Below are 16781 nucleotides of genomic sequence, written 5' to 3' on the forward strand. Positions count from 1 at the left end.
GACGGTGTCTGTTTTTAATCTGCAGTCATGAAACATCATAACGTTTTTCAAGAGGTGACTGGGCACGGGAAGACTCTAACTATTACTTCTGCAATTTCTGGCTAGCTCCAGGCTAAGAGAAAAACCCAGAGTCTGCTCTATGGACACCCGAGAGGCTTGGGGTCTCAAGAGTGGATCCTCAAATAATCAGGAAACAAAATGAAAAGGGTACTAAAAATGACTTCACTGTGTTAATGGGATTAAGAAAAGAAAGAAACGAGAGAGAAAAGGAAGGAGCCAGGGTGTGGTGACCAGACAGGGAGGAGAGGGGGACAAGCTCACCATTTCCTGCGCCATCCATTTCCCCACTGATTAGTGCAGAGGACAGGAGAGCTGAGGCCTCACAAGCTATCAGATGCCACTTATGGCTAGAATCGAGGGTGTCACGGGGTGGACAGCAGGAGGTTGGGGGAGGGGCTATCAAGTTCGAGTGCCGTAATTAGCAAACACAGGGTGTTTGCAGATTACTCGTGCTGCTAATTAACTAGGAGCTAGAAGAGGGTGTAATATGAACCTTGCTTCATATTAAGGACAGCAGAGATGCATGCGACACGGCTAGCTGGCCCAGCCATGCATTTCTCACGCAGACGGGTACAGATTTATGCATACGACACGTGTCAATTGGAATATGCACTTGGCAAAACACATACCGGTTTGGTCTAATGGAATTTGGAATATGGGGTGAAGGAAACAAAGAAAAAAAAGACTCAAATGGAAAGGTAAGGAAACTGAGCCAAAACGGACACAGAACACAAATCAACATAATGCTGCAGTGAAAGTTTACAAAAAGAGAAAACAGAATAGAACAAAAAATTAGTCGCAAGATAATATACTCTCTAGGAACATCACTACAGATTTTTGTCAATGAAGACTTGCTATCAATACTACCCAACACGCCATAAATGATTCTAGCCAACGGAAGAATGCTGGGCAACTTGCGCCTTTTATGGAGAAAAAGCCTCCCTTATTTGGTGCATAGGTCAACAGGGCCCAGCCCTCACAGTTTGGATAATCACCTTGGTTTAAGAAACTTCAGCATTTCTGTTTTGAAAAAAGTAGCTCAGAGGGTTACAAGATAGTTCAGGAACTGTCAAAATCGCACATTGCCTCCTTTTCTGGCCTGTCACCTCGGATTCCCAGTTCCGGCATCCCATGGCACAGGGAGCCTGCACTCAGGAGTGGACAGAACCCAAGACTCTGTCCAGCCGCCATCCCCAGCCCACAACCGGCAGTGCCCTTGCAGGGCATGGACCATTTGGGAGGGGAGGAGGCTGGGACTTACAAAGGGGCCATGGAAATGTCCTGCCCATCATGGGCTATGGGACATCCTGGGACATACAGTACAGGGGGACGAATTCCATGCTAGGGCTGACAAGGGAGTCCGGGGAGGAAAAGGGAATGGAGAAAAACGTTGAAAACATGTCTGCTTTATTCAGAAAATTTAACTGCTGCCAAAGAACCCAAAAGCGAGACCCACCAGTAATGACTAGCGCATGATTTTAGACACCTGACAGTTCTGGGGGCCACCGTGGGGCCAGGGTGCCAGAGAAGATGTGTAAGCCACATTTACGTTTTCTTTCAAGACCTTGTTTAGAGGGCTCTACCACTGAGGTGCATAATGTGATTTCAGAGTCTGTAAGAGCTCAAGGAAATGATTTATTGGCTTAAAGGCTCTGCGTCCATCCAAAGAGGAGGTCCACAGCTTTCCTGATTCCTGGACTATGAGAACTACGCCCATGCTGTGGTGTCCTAACTGCACAAACGACCCCTGGGCATGCTGGAAAAAGTGGACAGTGGCACGCCCTCACCCTCACACAGAAACCCATGGCAAGACCACCTTCAGGAGAGGGCAGGATGGCCTACGTTCATTGAGCGACCCCTCCAGGGAGACTGCAGGGGCTGTCTCTCGCTATTGTCTCCCCTCGAGACTGGTCAAAACATTAGGGAACTTTCAACTTTAAAAGCAGCCACTCCCGAGGCATCATTATGACTGCCCTGAGCAAATGCACCCGGCCCCTTGCCCCCGAGACTGCACAGGCCGGCCCACAGCTCATTCCAAAGGACCTGCTCGTCGCACTTGTGGGGTGCACCGGGCCTCTGCCTGGAGAAGCTCTGTGTGGCCCAGGCGCCCCGCCCGCACCCTGGAGGCTCCAGACTCCGGCAGGAGGCTCCGGGCGCTGGACTCCCTGGCCCCCTTACCTTGTCATCCTGCGAGTCCGGCTGGAGGAGGCTGTGCTGCTGGATGGCCATGGGCGGGGGCAGGGGCACGGCGTCAGCCCCCTCCTCTCCTTCTTCCTCTCCGCAGCTCTGCATCCCCGAGGACGAGGACTTGGACAGCGTGCCGCTGCTGAGGCCCTCGTTCCGGCCTCTCTGAAACCAAAACAGCACTCGCGCGTTATCGTCTGGGCCACGACTGCCCGTGTCAGTTCACAGACGCCGGGCCCGGGGGGTGGTGGAAAGGTATGGTGGGGGCGGCAATGGAGGCGACAGAATCCGGGGGCAAGGCTATGATGGCAACTGTGCCCATGGTGGCAACTTCCCACCCCTCCTGCGCCCCAGCTACGCTGCCTGCCACCCTGGACATGGGAAGGGCCCGATGAGTCCCCGGAGGGGCCATCAATACTACCCATTAGCTCTGGACACATCATGGCCTCAAGAAGCCAAGGAAAAAAGACTTAAAAGACCACAACCTTCATGACGACTTGGTTCCTTTGGCCTAGCTCATTTCATCCTTGGTACCTTACTAGAGTGAAAACTGGTGTAGTGATAGAAAAATACAATCCAAGACACCCTTTAAGAATCTGCATTGGGACCAGCAGATGGTGTAATGGCTGCAGGGCTCACTGGAGTCCCACATAGTTGATAGTTGACTATGGTTTGAATTCCGGACCTGGCGGCTTCAAATTCACATGGTGGGACCAGCAGATGGTGTAACGGTTACGACGCTGGACTCCTACGTAGTCAACTGCAGTTCGAGTGCTGGACCTGGCGGCTTAAACTCATGCCGGGTGTGTGTGTATACGTGTTCCATGTGGTGATTTCTCACTTTCTATCTGTCTTTCTGGTGAACGCACATGCCCTATAGCAAAAACCTCTCTCAAAAAAAAAAAACAAAAAAAGGAACCGCCGGCAGACATGTGTGTGTGCCCAAGATCATGAAAGGAGAAGGGAAGAGAATGGATTGTGGCATGGCCATCCTCCTGGGGGGTGATTTCTCACTTTCTGCCTCTCTGGTGAGCACATGCTCCCTATAGCAAAAGTTTCTCTTAAAAAACAAAAAATAAAGAAAAAAAAAAGAATCTAAATCGAGTATCATTTTTCCTTTACTCTTGCTTTTAGAAAAAAATTTCAGTTTCAGTTCCATTAAGAGGACACATGTGGGGTGACCCTGTGGTCTGGTGGTTAAGGTGGCTGGGTCCCACATGGCCAACACGTGGCTCGCGTCTTGGTCCTAGTGGCTTGAAAACACACCTTGTGTGCACATGTGTGGCCAAAATTCTGAGAGGAGGGAGAAACAGAGGAGAAGGGATTGTGGCAAGACCACTCCCCATGGGGGTACTTTGTCCTCTCCCTCTCTGTGAAAGTACACTCTGGCAGAGTTTAAAAAAAACCACGAGGACACGTATATAAAGTGGACAAGAACCCACACACTCCAGGGAAAGTGCATGGCAAAGGGAAGGCCTGGAGAGGGTTAACAGGTGGTAATGGAGGTCAAGGCTGCTGGATCCCACAGAGCCAATACCACGGTTTGAGTCCTGGACCCAGTGGCTTGAAAATCGCACCAGGTGCACGTACATACATGCCCCAAATCCTGAGGAGAATGGAAGAGAAGGGACTGAGGCATGGTCATCTCCCCTGGGGGTGGGGGGTAGTTTCTCACTTTTCCTCTCTCTGTCTCTCTCTGGCAAGCACAAGGACTCTACAGCAAAAACTAAAAGAAAAAAAAAAGCTACCCCTTCCCCCCATCCAAATTCACACAAGAAAACACTGAGCAGCTTATCTGTCTCCGGGGACAATGGCAGGAATCACCATCTGCCATAAGTGAAAGAATGCGGATTCAATCCTGTCTCTCCTCAGTTGGAACCTGTGTGGGATCTGGGGAGGCCCAAGGGAGAACTCTGAGGGCCCCTCACGGCCAGCCATGAGACTATCTTGGGAGTCACAAAGGAATTCTGCTTCTTGCAGAATTTAAAGTCCCTGGACAAAAGAAATTCCTGGCTGATCTATATCCAAGCATCTCTGGTGACGTGGGAATAACCCAGTGCTTACTACTGGGTCAGCGAAGTAAACTAGAGAGTTTCTCCTCAGGGAAGAACCGGGGTGAGGGATGAGCAATCACTGGAGGATGCGAACGCCCCACGAGCTCCTCTGATCTAGAACGGGTGTGCTCCCTGCAAATGCGCCATGGTGGTCTGCTGACCTCAGGGCTGACGAGTGCTCGGGGACACCACGCAGTGCCCTCCTGGTGGAGAGAGGGGACAGGGTTGCTGCCTATAGTCCCGACTTCCTTCTGGGGTAGGGCAAGGAACCCTGGGGATCTGACCCGGCTCACAGGGAGCCACTAGCCCCACGGCCTTCCCAGTGCTTCCACTGACTCTGTCTGCCCAGCAGAGACTTCGATGGGGAGGCGGGATCCTGCTGACCACCGGGGGAGCACAGCACAGAACTGAGCAGGTTCACTCCCAGTTCTACAACTTCAAAGGAAAACGTTCCAAGGGTCTGGCCTTGGCCAAACTCAGGCTGGGCCCCGCTGCCTGGCCCGGCCCCCCAGTAGCCTCACCTCCTCGACGGTCTCGTCCTGCGGGGTGGCCGCGCTGTCGTCTGAGTCCTTCTGTGAGCCGGCATCAGCGCTCTTGCGGACCTCCCGGCTCTTCTTGTGCTTGTGGGCCAGCTTCTTCACATGCCCGTCGGCCTTGCCGCTGCTGAGCCGCCGCACAGGGCTGGTGAGCCACTTGCGTAGGGTGTTGCCCGGCCGCTTGGGGCCTGGTGAGCTCTGGGCCCCGATCATGTGGGGCTGCAGGGAGGCCACCGAGGCGGGCGGGCTGGCATCGTTGCTGGAGACGGACAGCGAGTCTGCGGACGAGAGGGAGATGGGCATTCACTGCACACCTGCCAGTGCCTTCGACCCACAGGCTGGAAAGCTCGGGAAGCCCTGGAGCTGGGCTGCAGGCTTTACCCACCTGGCAGAAGCAGCAAGAGGGCTGATCGCACACACATACTCACACACACACACGCACATGTGTACATACACACACACACACACACACACACACACGTACACGCACACAGGCTTCAAACGCTTATCGAGACTGAGTTTTGCCAGAGACAGTCTTTCTCAAGAGGCACTGGCCCTCCAGAAAAGTTCAAGTCACCAATCCTGAAAACCACCACCGTTATCAATAGCTTAAAATATCAGAAACTGAACACAGAATTCTAAAATTATTTCCATCCATTTTCTTGAGAAACAAAAGCCAAGCAAGAGAATGTAAAGGAAATTTTAAAAGTCTTTAGCTATATCAATTGGACATTCTTTATTTTAAAAAATTTTTTGCCACAGGGCTGGCAGGCGGCGTGGTGGTTAAGGGCGTTGGACTCCCACCTGGCCTACCATGGTTCGAATGCTGGACCTGGTAGTTTGCTTTCTCACTTTCTCTCTCTCTCTTTCTCCCTTCCTCCCTCCCTCTCTCATTCTGTCCCCCCTTGGTCAAATTAAAATAAATAAAGTCAAATAAAATAAGTTTTTTTTTTTTTTGAGAGGTTTTTCGCTATAGGGCACGGCACGTGCGCTCGCCAGACAGACAGAGACATAGAGACAGAAAGCGAGAAATCACCCCCCCAGGGGGGATGGTCATGCCATAATCCCTTCTCCTCCATTCTCCTCTCGGGATCTTGGGCATGCACGCACATGTGCCCAGTGTGAGTTTTAAGCCACCGGGTCCGGGACGCGAACCGTGGTCGACTACGTGGGAGTCCAGCGACATAGCCATTACACTAACTGCTGGTTCTCAAGAGTTCTTTAAAACATAATTTTGCCACGTGTGCTTACCAGAGAGAGACAGAAAGTGAGAAAGCACCTCCCCTACAATGGGGCATGGTCACGCCACCATCCCTTCTCCATCTCTCCCTTCTCCTGGGATCCTAGGCACATATGCACACATGCCTGGTATATTTCTCAAACTGTTAAGTTTGAGACTCAATCTGTGCAGTCGACCATGTGGCATCTAGCTACCTTAACTCTCATGCCACCAGCTGGCCCCCTCCATGACATTCTTATCATGAGTCGGTCCAGTTGGAGAATGTGCTGGGACTCCCCACCAGTAAGTATAACTCCGTAACCACACACATACAATGGGTTCACTGCACCTGGCTGGACAGGGAGCTGGCTGAAACGCGGGGTGGTTCACAGTGGGAGAGACCTGCTGGGGTGCTTCCTTCTCTCTCATATGCAAGAAATAAACTGAAGGGGGATAATGAAGGCATTTCCTGCTCACTTGGCAGGCCAAGCATTAGCCACATGGCCATGCCCAGACGGTCCATGCAGAACCAGGGAGGATCAGGCTTGCCCACGGCAGAGCTCATGGGTGCCTCAGACCAACACGCGGGATTCTGCAAGGGAGAGGGCAAGCAGTGTCCTTCCCTGACTCCCCATGGGGAGAACCACGGAGGTGACATTACTGACTTCACTGGAAAATCTGTGACCTTGAAAACCACCAGTAGTGGCTACGGACTAAGAAGAAAATTTCCTAGAATTTAACATTTTTATATAGACGTTTTTTGTTTCAGAAGTTAAAACGTAGAGGGAAAAACATCACTTGTCTCTGAGATCCGCAGACACTGTGTCTGGTGCAAGTGTGACACGTTAGTCATCATACTGGTGACCAGCGATGGGAAAGATGGCCCCCCCCTTCTGCTTTGCTTCTAATTCAGTTCCATGTGCTGTTTGACTCTCTCTGAAAAAGACAATACATGTTATTTTTTCTTTTTGCTGTAGAAACTCCTTTCACTGAAACCAGTGAATTCCAACAGCCATGTGCATGCTCTCCCCTGGGCTGGGGCGATACGTAAGTCGGGAACTCACAGCTTCAGAATTATTATGCTTAATACAGTCACTAGTGGAACGAAATAAAGTGTCTGCTATTATTTATGGTGATCTGAAGAACAGACTTTGCCCAGGGGCCAACACCTCTGTGGCAGACTTTGAAGTCAGTCACCTCTCCTAATGGTATCTCTAGTGGAATGAGGTCTTCAGTGTTGCAGGGTCTGTGATAAGTATAAATCCCACAAGAAACCAAGTGCTAAACTTTTAGGCCTCCCATCAGATCTACACACAGCTGCCTCCCGAGAAGGGTTCTGCAGATAGTGGGCCGTCACCGCAGGAGCCGAGTGCCCTGTCCTGACAGCATGGTGGGTGTGCTCCTTCCCCCAGCATCACACCCTCGCTGTTCTGCTCAGGAGTTGCCTGTGGATGGCTCAGTCCCAAGGGTAATCCCCAGGAGAGCCCTGTGGTCAGAGCCCTGCTGACCAGGTCAAGAGAGTGCCTTCCTCGCTGGGCAACTGCCAAGACAGGGAGCTGCCATGACCTTGGGCCCGGGCTTCGTGCGGGCCGTGTCTGTCTTGCTTACACACATGCCCAGCTGCCAAGGTGTCTCACAGGTACACATGAAAAAAGGACAGTGAACGACCCGGCTCCAGGCTGTTTCCTAGCCTAAGCACACACACCAACAATCTAAGTCAATTGCAGTGACTGGTGGTGTTCCAGTGTAGCTGTGTAGCCCGATCAGTTCTGAGAGGAACTGAAGTAACATTTAATTTTAGTCAAGTTCACAAGTTTGTGAATTACTGACCTCTAATTCTGAGCAGATCAAGGCCACCCTCCTGAGACCCAACTCTCCCCTGTGTTTGCCTTTGACTTCTCACGAGGCCGAGGCCAGACTAAGTGCATGGGAACATCACCCCTCATGTGAGGCACTGGTGCAGGGGCAAGAACAGGGCCCAGGATCAAACTGACTGGGAAGTGCCCTGAAAGTCTTGTTAACGCCCAAACTGCATTTGTCCCTCTGGTTTTTTTTTTTTCTCCCTTTTTTTGGAGAGGTTTTTGCTATAGGGTGTGTGCGCTTGCCAGACAGACAGAGACAGAGAGATAGAAAGCGAGAAATCACTCCCCAGGGGGGATGGCCACGCCGCAATCCCTTCTCCTCCATTCTCCTCTCGGGATCTTGGGCATGCACGCACACGTGCCCAGTGTGAGTTTAAGCCACCAGGTCCGGGACTCGAACTGTGGTCGACTACGTGGGAGTCCAGCGACATAGCCATTACACTAACTGCTGGTCCCGTCCCTCTGGTTTTTTGACAACTGTGTCCTTCTTGGAAGAGAGCCAGGTCCTGGTCCTGCCTTCTCAGCCAACACTCAGGTCAGCTGGCAAGAATTTCAGTCCACACGATGCCGGGCTTGGGAATGTGCTTTTTTTCCTCTTTGCAGCTTCGCAAACCCACTAAGGCCCAGGTGGCAGATCACACTAGGCTGGCAAACCCACTGACTAAGGCCCAGGTGGCAGATCACACTAGGCTCGTCAAGGGTCTGAGTCTGAGTCTAGATTCCCCAGGTAGTATTCTGGCACGAGAGCTACCCCATCTCGCAGGGCTGTAACAGGCTTACAGGAAGTCACGGAATGAATGGGCTGCGTAAACTGTGACGCTCTACTTAGACGTAGGATGGCTGAAGCCCGCCCAGGACTCCAGGGCAGCACAGAACTTCCTACACTGAATCACTGAATTTACATAAGCTGGGAGTCCCAGAGAAACGGGGATCAGCTTTAGTCACAATTAGGTTTGCAGTCGCAGGCCAAGTATGGCGTCTAGGGAATGCTAGAAATCACTTCCAGGTGCATGAAGAATGAATGACGCACCTAGATGAAATACTTAAATCTGTTCCTATCGTCCCTAATCAAGAGGACGAAGTGGACTAGCAGGTGGCATGGAGGTAAGGCAGATGGATCCTACGTGGCTCAATGGGCAGTTTGAGTCCTGGACCTGGTGGTTTGAAAAACACGCTGAGCACACGTCTGTATGTGCCCAATGTCCCCAGAGCAGAGTGGAGTAGAAGGGACTGGCCATGCCCCCGGAGGGTGATTCTCACCTCCCCGCCAACACACTCGCATGCTTTCTCTTGGTGAGTGGATGCACCCATAGCAAAAACTCAGAAGAAATGGGAGGAGCACAGAGAGATGCTCCCGGCATATCACAGGTGCCCAGTGCGGACCACAGAAAGCCACGGGTGAACTGCACGATCTGCATGACACCCTGCAAGAGAAAACACATTCAAGTTGATTTCGTATTTTGGGGGGAGACCCTCACGCAGATGGCTCTGGCCTGTAGTCAGAGTTCGCAGAGAGTCCACTCTCACATTCTTTTTAAAATAAAGGAAAAGCAAGGAGAGAAGAGGAAGCCAGGGCCCTGGCCCTCGCACCGCACAGGGCATTACTCCACGTGAACACACACACAGCAGCCCTGCTGAGAGAGCAGAGACCGCCTCCGGCCCCGGCCTGCAAATCTGGGACATCTGTGATTAATAAAGGCACTTTTTATTTTTTAATTTAGGAAAAAAGGAAAAAGGATCATATCCTGCCAGTCACAGACTAAGGAGGATCACATTTCCGTTGAACTCCTTCATCTTACAATGGTCACATGTTTATGTCGTCTGAGTGTCCAGCACAACTGGACTGCAGAGTGTGGAGCTACAACCAGCTCCTCGCATCTCTGCACTACTTCCGTTTCACTGTCTCAAGACACGCAGGCTCCAGGGGGTCAGAAGCATTTGCTGCCCTTGTATCCGGAGTACAAAGCCTGCCTGGCTGCAAGGCTGGGTTCCAAGCCCACCCCCACTTCCCATGGCATGTGGGTATCTTGCAAGTCCACAATTCTCTTTTGCTTTACTTCCTGGTGTATAATATGACAGCAATTCCTCTGGATTTACCAGGCTGCTGGGAGGGAAAGGTATCAAAGAGGTCTCTGTAAATGTAGAGCCTAACGTAAGTTGGAGGCAAGACTCACATTGTGAACAGGGAAAAAGCCAACACAGATGGCTAGGAAGAGAGGATGCGGCGAGACAGGATACCTGAGAACTCCTGGTCCAGAGCCAGAGGAAGGGCAGTAGAGATGGCAAGGCCTGGCCCCTGGACGGCTGGTGCCACAGCTTGCCTATGTCACCCTGGCTCTGTGACCGGCACCCCTCCCTCCATGTGACGTCAGCCACATGCATGCACACAGGACCTCTGCTGACAGCGTGTCATATCCAGCGAGGTTCAGCCAGCACACGGACGTGCATATTTTTCACACTGGGACACTTTCCAATAAACATCTGTCTCACATTCCAAATTCTCCTCCAGTTTCCCTAAAAGACTTCAGCTAGTTTTAAAAAAAGCTATTCTCCTTTCGGTCCATTGTAGGCATTCAAAGATATCTGTTGAATGAATAATGCAATAAAGTCTTGATGAAAACTCTTAGCTGGATAAGCATGACTTAGAGGCACATTTGCAAAACCAAAGGCTAACTTACAAATCTGGCTGGAAGAACTCAAAGAAATGTTTAATTTAGCAACCACTGCCATGTACTCAAGATACACAATTCAAGGACACTTCGGAGCCGCTGCTGCTCAGGTCCGAAGATAACTTGATCAGGCCGCTCTAAGAAGAGGCCGGAAAAGTTTAACCAGGTGTGCCTGGCCCATCAGATGCCGCACATAACGTTTCTATGCAGGGCAATCTTCCATCATAGCAGGAGGGTGTAATGGACACGAAGAAATCAGACTTGTGAATCACTGAGGAAGCCAAGAACAAGTGAACTGTTAGCTTATGAATGCTGACTGCCTTGGTTCAAATAGTCCAGAGCGGGAACCAGCAGTTAGCGTAATGGCTATGTCGCTGGACTCCCACGTAGTCGACCGCGGTTCGTGTCCCGGACCCGGTGGCTTAAAACTCACGCCGGGTGCGTGTGCGTGCGTGCCCAAGATCCCGAGAGGAGAATGGAGGAGAAGGGATTGCGGCGTGACCATCCCCCCTGGGGGGTGATTTCTCGCTTTCTGTCTCTATGTCTCTCTCTGTCTGTCTGGCAAGCGCACGCGCCCTACAGTGAAAATCTCTCCAAAAAAAAAAAAAAAAAATAGTCCAGAGCAAAACTGTGTGACTGTCCTCTCTGTATCTTCAAACTGGATTGTAATCCCCTGCATTGAAATTAAGGAAGGGTTTTTAGTTTAGTTTAGTTTTAATAAAAAACAAAAAAAACCAAAAGAAATCTACACGGGAAGGCTCTAGATTTAGCATGGGAGACTGAGTATTCTGGGCAGATGCGTACGTACCCATCTGGGGCTGGCTGAGGCTGGGGTGGGTCACGGCATCAAGACCCTGTTAAGCAGTGTTTCCTTTCTTTCATATAGAAGAAATTAAATATGCTTTGACTTAAAAAAAAAATAAAAACATAAAGCTCACAGTATATTAGAAATTCTCCCAAGGATCACATAAAAAATGAACTAGCCTGTAAATGACCCTGGGGGACGGCATCTTCACTTTCTTTCACACAGTGATTACAATATCTCCCAGGCCTTCCATATTAACGCAAGATCATGATGCTGGAGACAAAGATGGGGTATGACTTGGGGAATTTTAGATGAGGAAGAAGAAAAGCCACGTGCCCAACAGAGGTTCAGGACAGAGAAGCCATTTTTCATAAGCTTTGTTACAGTGTCAACCTACACCGTGTTTGTAAGTCTCTGAACGGTTCCTGTCAGCCTCCTGCATTTACGGGAGCCCAGTGAGGGCTCTGGGCACACCGGGATGTCCAGCCTCCACTCTGGGCAGCAGGTGTCACACTGATGACACGTTGACACAGAAACGACCTTTAAAAAGAGCCTGAAGCTGTGGGGAGCTATGAACCCTAGTTTGGGGGACGGTAATGAGAAAATGTGACAACAGAATATTGAAAGCCAACTTCACATACTTTCTAAGAGGGTGCACAGTGTCCTTAATGCAAACATGCAAATGTGTTTGCTTTCCAGTCTGAAGTGAACGCAGAAAATACAGGGGAGAAAGACAAATTCCCCAGCTCGTTTTTTTCCTCTCTAATAATCCCGAGATTCGAGCAGAGGCCCGGCCCGGCCCGCCATGGCTCACGCTGTAATGAGGAACACATGGCCTCTGCTGCCTGAGAAAATGCACAGATGACCGCCCTGGCCCCTGTTCCCTGCATGGCCCCTTCCCACACACTCGCACGGGCCCCACAGCAGCCACCGCGGGCTGACCCCCAAAAGCTAGCACACACGGCAATCACCCGGATCGATTAAAACTGACCCGTGGAAAAGCGACTGCTCTCCCTTTTCCCTCGTGAAGACGGAAGGTGAGAAAACATGCGTGCACACACGTGTACACACAGGAAGTAGCTTCCCTGCTGTGTTACAGTTTTGGTGAGTCCTGTCACGACAAGAGAACAGGTTCCTCATAACCATCACGAGGCACAGGGACACACCTGTCCTGTGGCTCTGGCTGAACACAACACGCCAACCTGAGGTGCACACACAGCGCTGCCTTTTGACTCTGCAAATCTCTCAATGCAGTTTATTCTTAGCGTCGTTTCTGAACACCACGTAAGCTAAAAACATGGCTTTGTTAATGCACACGACTCCAAGCACCATTTTTCCTCCAAACGTTTTCCTGTAAGGCGAATGTTAACCTAGTTAGCATTTCTAGTTAGGAAATCATTTCACTTTGAAGGTCTTTCTTTTTTTTCAGCACTGAAATTTCCAATAAAGAAATGTGAAGAAATTAAATACATGAAAACAGATGGCATATCCTTTGCTTGGCAGATCAGAAGAACAGGATCTCACTGCCAAAGTGGGAACTGAAGAATACCTTGGAGATGAAATGATGGAGAAAAGAGCATTACTGAGAGCGCATCACAGAGGAGGCGGTTAGCCCGAACCCATGGAAGGAACGTGATCGAATCTGGGGGCGTGCGCTACAGACTTGCACCCTGAACAGAGAGAACCCAGCTCACCTGACAGGACCCAGAAATGTTCTAAGTACAAGGGGGCCTGCAGCTGGGGGATGGTCGACCACCGGGCTGCTGGCTCCCTAGACATGATGGTTTCTTGGCTGTTACGTCCCCTGACTGGGACCCTGGAGTGGGCAGCTGAGTGACAAGAGGCCAACATGGAAACCCAGTGACAGCTGAAGCACTCAGAGTCCCCATAGGACCATCTCCACTCACTAGGACACCAGCTGAGCTGAGCAAGGACGGAGGACCAAGACGACACCCTGTCACACACCTCTTGTCTCCTGCCAGAGGTGATAGGGAGAGGTGGGCAGCCAGTGGACTGCTCATGGGACAGAGACAGCTCAAAGCCACACTGTGTAAAAAATAACTGGTTGTACAAAAGTGTTTTTTTTTTTAACCCTACTTTTAGGCTGGAGTTTACTTTTTTTTTTTTGGTTTTGCTGTAAGGCACGTGTACGCACTGGGAAGAAACGGTGAGTGGGGTGGAAAGTGAGAAATGACCATGGCCATGCCACAGTCACTACTTTTCCATTCTCCCCTCAGGATTCTGGGCGTGCATATACATGTGCCTGGTATGGTTTTCAAGGTGTTGGGGTCAGGGACTTGAACCATTCAGCCATGTGGGATCCAGGGCTTTAACCACCGTGCTACCTGTTGGCCCTTCTAACGTGACCCTTCTCTATGAAGAAATACTGGTTTTACAAGGGGAGAGGTCCTAGCCCAATACCTGTTTTCTTGGAGCTTTCCCTGCTTTTGATGGGAGTCAGCTCCTAAGATATATCTTGCAGGGGAGGGTGAATAAAAGGCTTTTTCTGCACCAAATGTCTAAGCTGTCACAAACAGAAAGTATCTTGCCAGTTGTGACGGGTAAAGGTTTGGACTCATGCCTGACTTTACCTAGGATAAAAGCAGGTTATTTCAACATAGCTTTGCAGGATGAAAAAAAGATGAGTTTCCAAAAAACTTCTCTAAAACAACCCTGGAAACCCACATAAACCCTGCAGGCTGGAGACCTGCACAGCTCAGGGCTGGCTGCCACACCTTCCCACCTGGTGCACTTCACTGTGCACTTGAGGGGTGCCAGGTGGAGACTCCCAGGGGACAGATGACTTTACATCAGTTCTCACATCCAACTAGCACTGGAAGTGGTTCCCTGCCCACATGGAGCCCTGAGGTAGCACTGTCCCAGGGTCCCCTGCTCACCTGGACACTGCTGAGGGCAGAGCCACGCCCCTCTCCTGCAGAAGGAGCGGCAGGAAAAGCCCAGGCATGGAGCTGCTCTGGGGGGACCGCCTGCAGATTCTGCCCCGAGTATGCCCTGTGGAAGCCCGTCTCCCCGCAGGTGCTGCCATGCAGGTACTGAGCTACCTCGACCAGCAGCACAACTTCTGCCCTGGGCTCTGATCCGTTTCAGCGCTCAGAAACCAAGAACTTCTGAATGCTCCTCTATTCGCTTGGCTCTTTGAGATGCTGAGGTCCCTCTGTGTTCCCAAAAAGTCAAATGCCTGTTCTTTCTACAAAATTACTCAAGATTAATATCACTTACACAAAGAAACATTATTTCTTAAAAAAACAAATTCAGTGTGTTTACCAGATGACTCAGTGTTCAGTATACTGCTGACTTAGAAATAATAAAGTTCTCTCTGTTATGAAATAATGAGTGCTTGATTCGGAGTTGCTCTGTTTGGGAAGACATTCCCAAGGCAATCCAGTATTCATTACAGCCCTGAATAGACAGTCATCGTTTCTAGAAATGGAAAGTTAATTCGGGGAGAAATAAGCAATCACATGGTGTCTCTCCATCAGACTCTGCCTGTCAGAGGTTTGAACACTGTTAAGAAACACAACAGTTTTTGATATAAACACAAAATGTATCGAAAGATCTGATCTCATTTGTACTGTCATCTTCAGAATATTTATATTTTGGTTAAGGCCTTCCAACTACTTGTTGAAAACATGACATAAACAGGCTACTTTATTGAAGAGGAAACCAAAGATAAAAGTTTTTGGGGGGCATTTGTAGATTTCTTAAAATGAAAATATTTCTTTACATAACATGGGGTACACAAAGACCTTCCCATATAAAATGGTTTAAAATCACATTCTGTAGTTGATGGTCTAAACTATGTGACTGATTTATTGCAGGTGGTGTCCAATTTCCCTTCATTCATATATACATTTCTTATTCTTTTTTTCTAAATTAAGACCAGATTCAGAAAACCAGCATGGAAAAGCCTTTACTTATATTTTTAAAAATGTATGTGTCGCCTAAGAACATATGTAACCAAAAGAGGCCATAAAGCACGCTGATTTCTGTTTTTATAGAGCCACATAACAATATATTCATTTTTCTACAGCATTAAGAAAAAAACCTAGACTTGGAATGTCCTGCAAGGAGCTCGCCAAGCACTATCACTCCTCGCATCATCTACTATGAGGCAGGTTGGCTAAAGTTTCAGTCTCCAGGGACAGAGCGTTAGTTCAGAAAGAATTACAGCTGCAAGGAATGAGAAAGCAGAAGACCCCCACCCCCTCAGACCACAGAGCACATTTCTATTGCATTATATCCTAGAGATCCTCCTTGTTTAGTTCGAAAACTAAGAGACAAAAACCCTAACCAATTAAGAATGCCCTCCGAGGGTGTATTTTAGCGACACCTCTATTAAAACCAACATGCGGCTCTAACTAAGGCTACCTGGGCACTCGAAGACCAGCTCAACCATGGGGATGCAGGTACTCCCAGCACCAGGCCCACTCCGAAACACGGAAAGGATGAAGGCTGCAATCCCTAAGTTTGATTATGGTATCTTGTCCCCTCCCCTCTTCCCTGAATGACACTGGATTTATTTTTCAAGTTACCATTTAGTAATCTCTTGAGGACTGCCCTCCAGTTTTTCCAGGATATTAAAAATAAAAGCTAAAGACAAGAAGAAAAGAAGGCTGGGGTGATGGCTTTTTGGAGTTATTCAGCTGTGATCAGTTAGGCAGCTTTCTAAGAAATGTCCCTCTCTTCTCGTCCCAGAGTTGCCCTGTTAAGAACTCTTCCCTGGGACCAGCAGTTAGCCTAATGGCTATGTCGCTGGACTCCCATGTGGTCGACTGTGGTTCGAGTCCCGGACCCAGTAGCTTAAACTCATGCCAGGCATGTATGCATGCGTGCCCAAGATCCCAAGAAGAAAATGGAGGGAAAGGGATTGGATGATTTCTCGCCTTTTGTCTCTTTGTCTTTCTGGTGAGCGCATGTGCCCTATAGCAAAAACCTCTCCAAAAAGAAAGAACTCTTCCCTGGAGTCCGTGTTATTTTATTTCAGCGTGACTCTGACTCTGACAGTGAGAAGGATGGAAGAGAGGCCTGGAGTTATTCCAGGAAGAAACAAAGCAGGCCCCGAGACAAAGGGAACGAAGAGAACGCCTCTGCTCAGAACACAGTTAAAGGCGCCCATCCTGTCCTGGCTTTAATTAGTGCCCCATGTGATAAACTGGCACTGAGCTGCCAGGAGGCAGGAGCTGGAAGGCCCCAACAGCCTCTGAGGACAGCCTCTGAGTGGGGACAGGGACGGGTGAGAAAGCCTGGGGCAGGCGCTACAAGCTGCCTTTCTTTGTAGCTGGAGGGAAAACAAAGAGAAGCAGCCTTTAGTGCCTGCGTCATGATAAGCAGTTCCCGTCTGTTATTAAGGAGTCCTTAATTCAGCTCCACA

At 49.8% G+C, this 16781-nt stretch overlaps 1 protein-coding gene across 1 annotated transcript in view; it reads right to left on the bottom strand.

Moving 5' to 3' along the window:
- TRIO (trio Rho guanine nucleotide exchange factor) overlaps window positions 1–16781 on the bottom strand; it is a 298566-nt gene that overhangs the window by 47431 nt on the left and 234354 nt on the right. Inside the window, exons 37-38 of the mRNA XM_027767024.1 lie at window positions 4820–5112; window positions 2239–2409 (exon numbers count right to left, since the gene is read on the bottom strand). Of these exons, the coding sequence (XP_027622825.1) occupies window positions 2239–2409; window positions 4820–5112 (464 nt within the window). The remainder of the gene's footprint in view (window positions 1–2238; window positions 2410–4819; window positions 5113–16781) is intronic.

The sequence above is a fragment of the Tupaia chinensis genome, unplaced genomic scaffold, assembly GCF_000334495.1.
Source record: "Tupaia chinensis unplaced genomic scaffold, TupChi_1.0 Scaffold143836_2, whole genome shotgun sequence".
Lineage (NCBI taxonomy): Eukaryota > Metazoa > Chordata > Mammalia > Scandentia > Tupaiidae > Tupaia > Tupaia belangeri.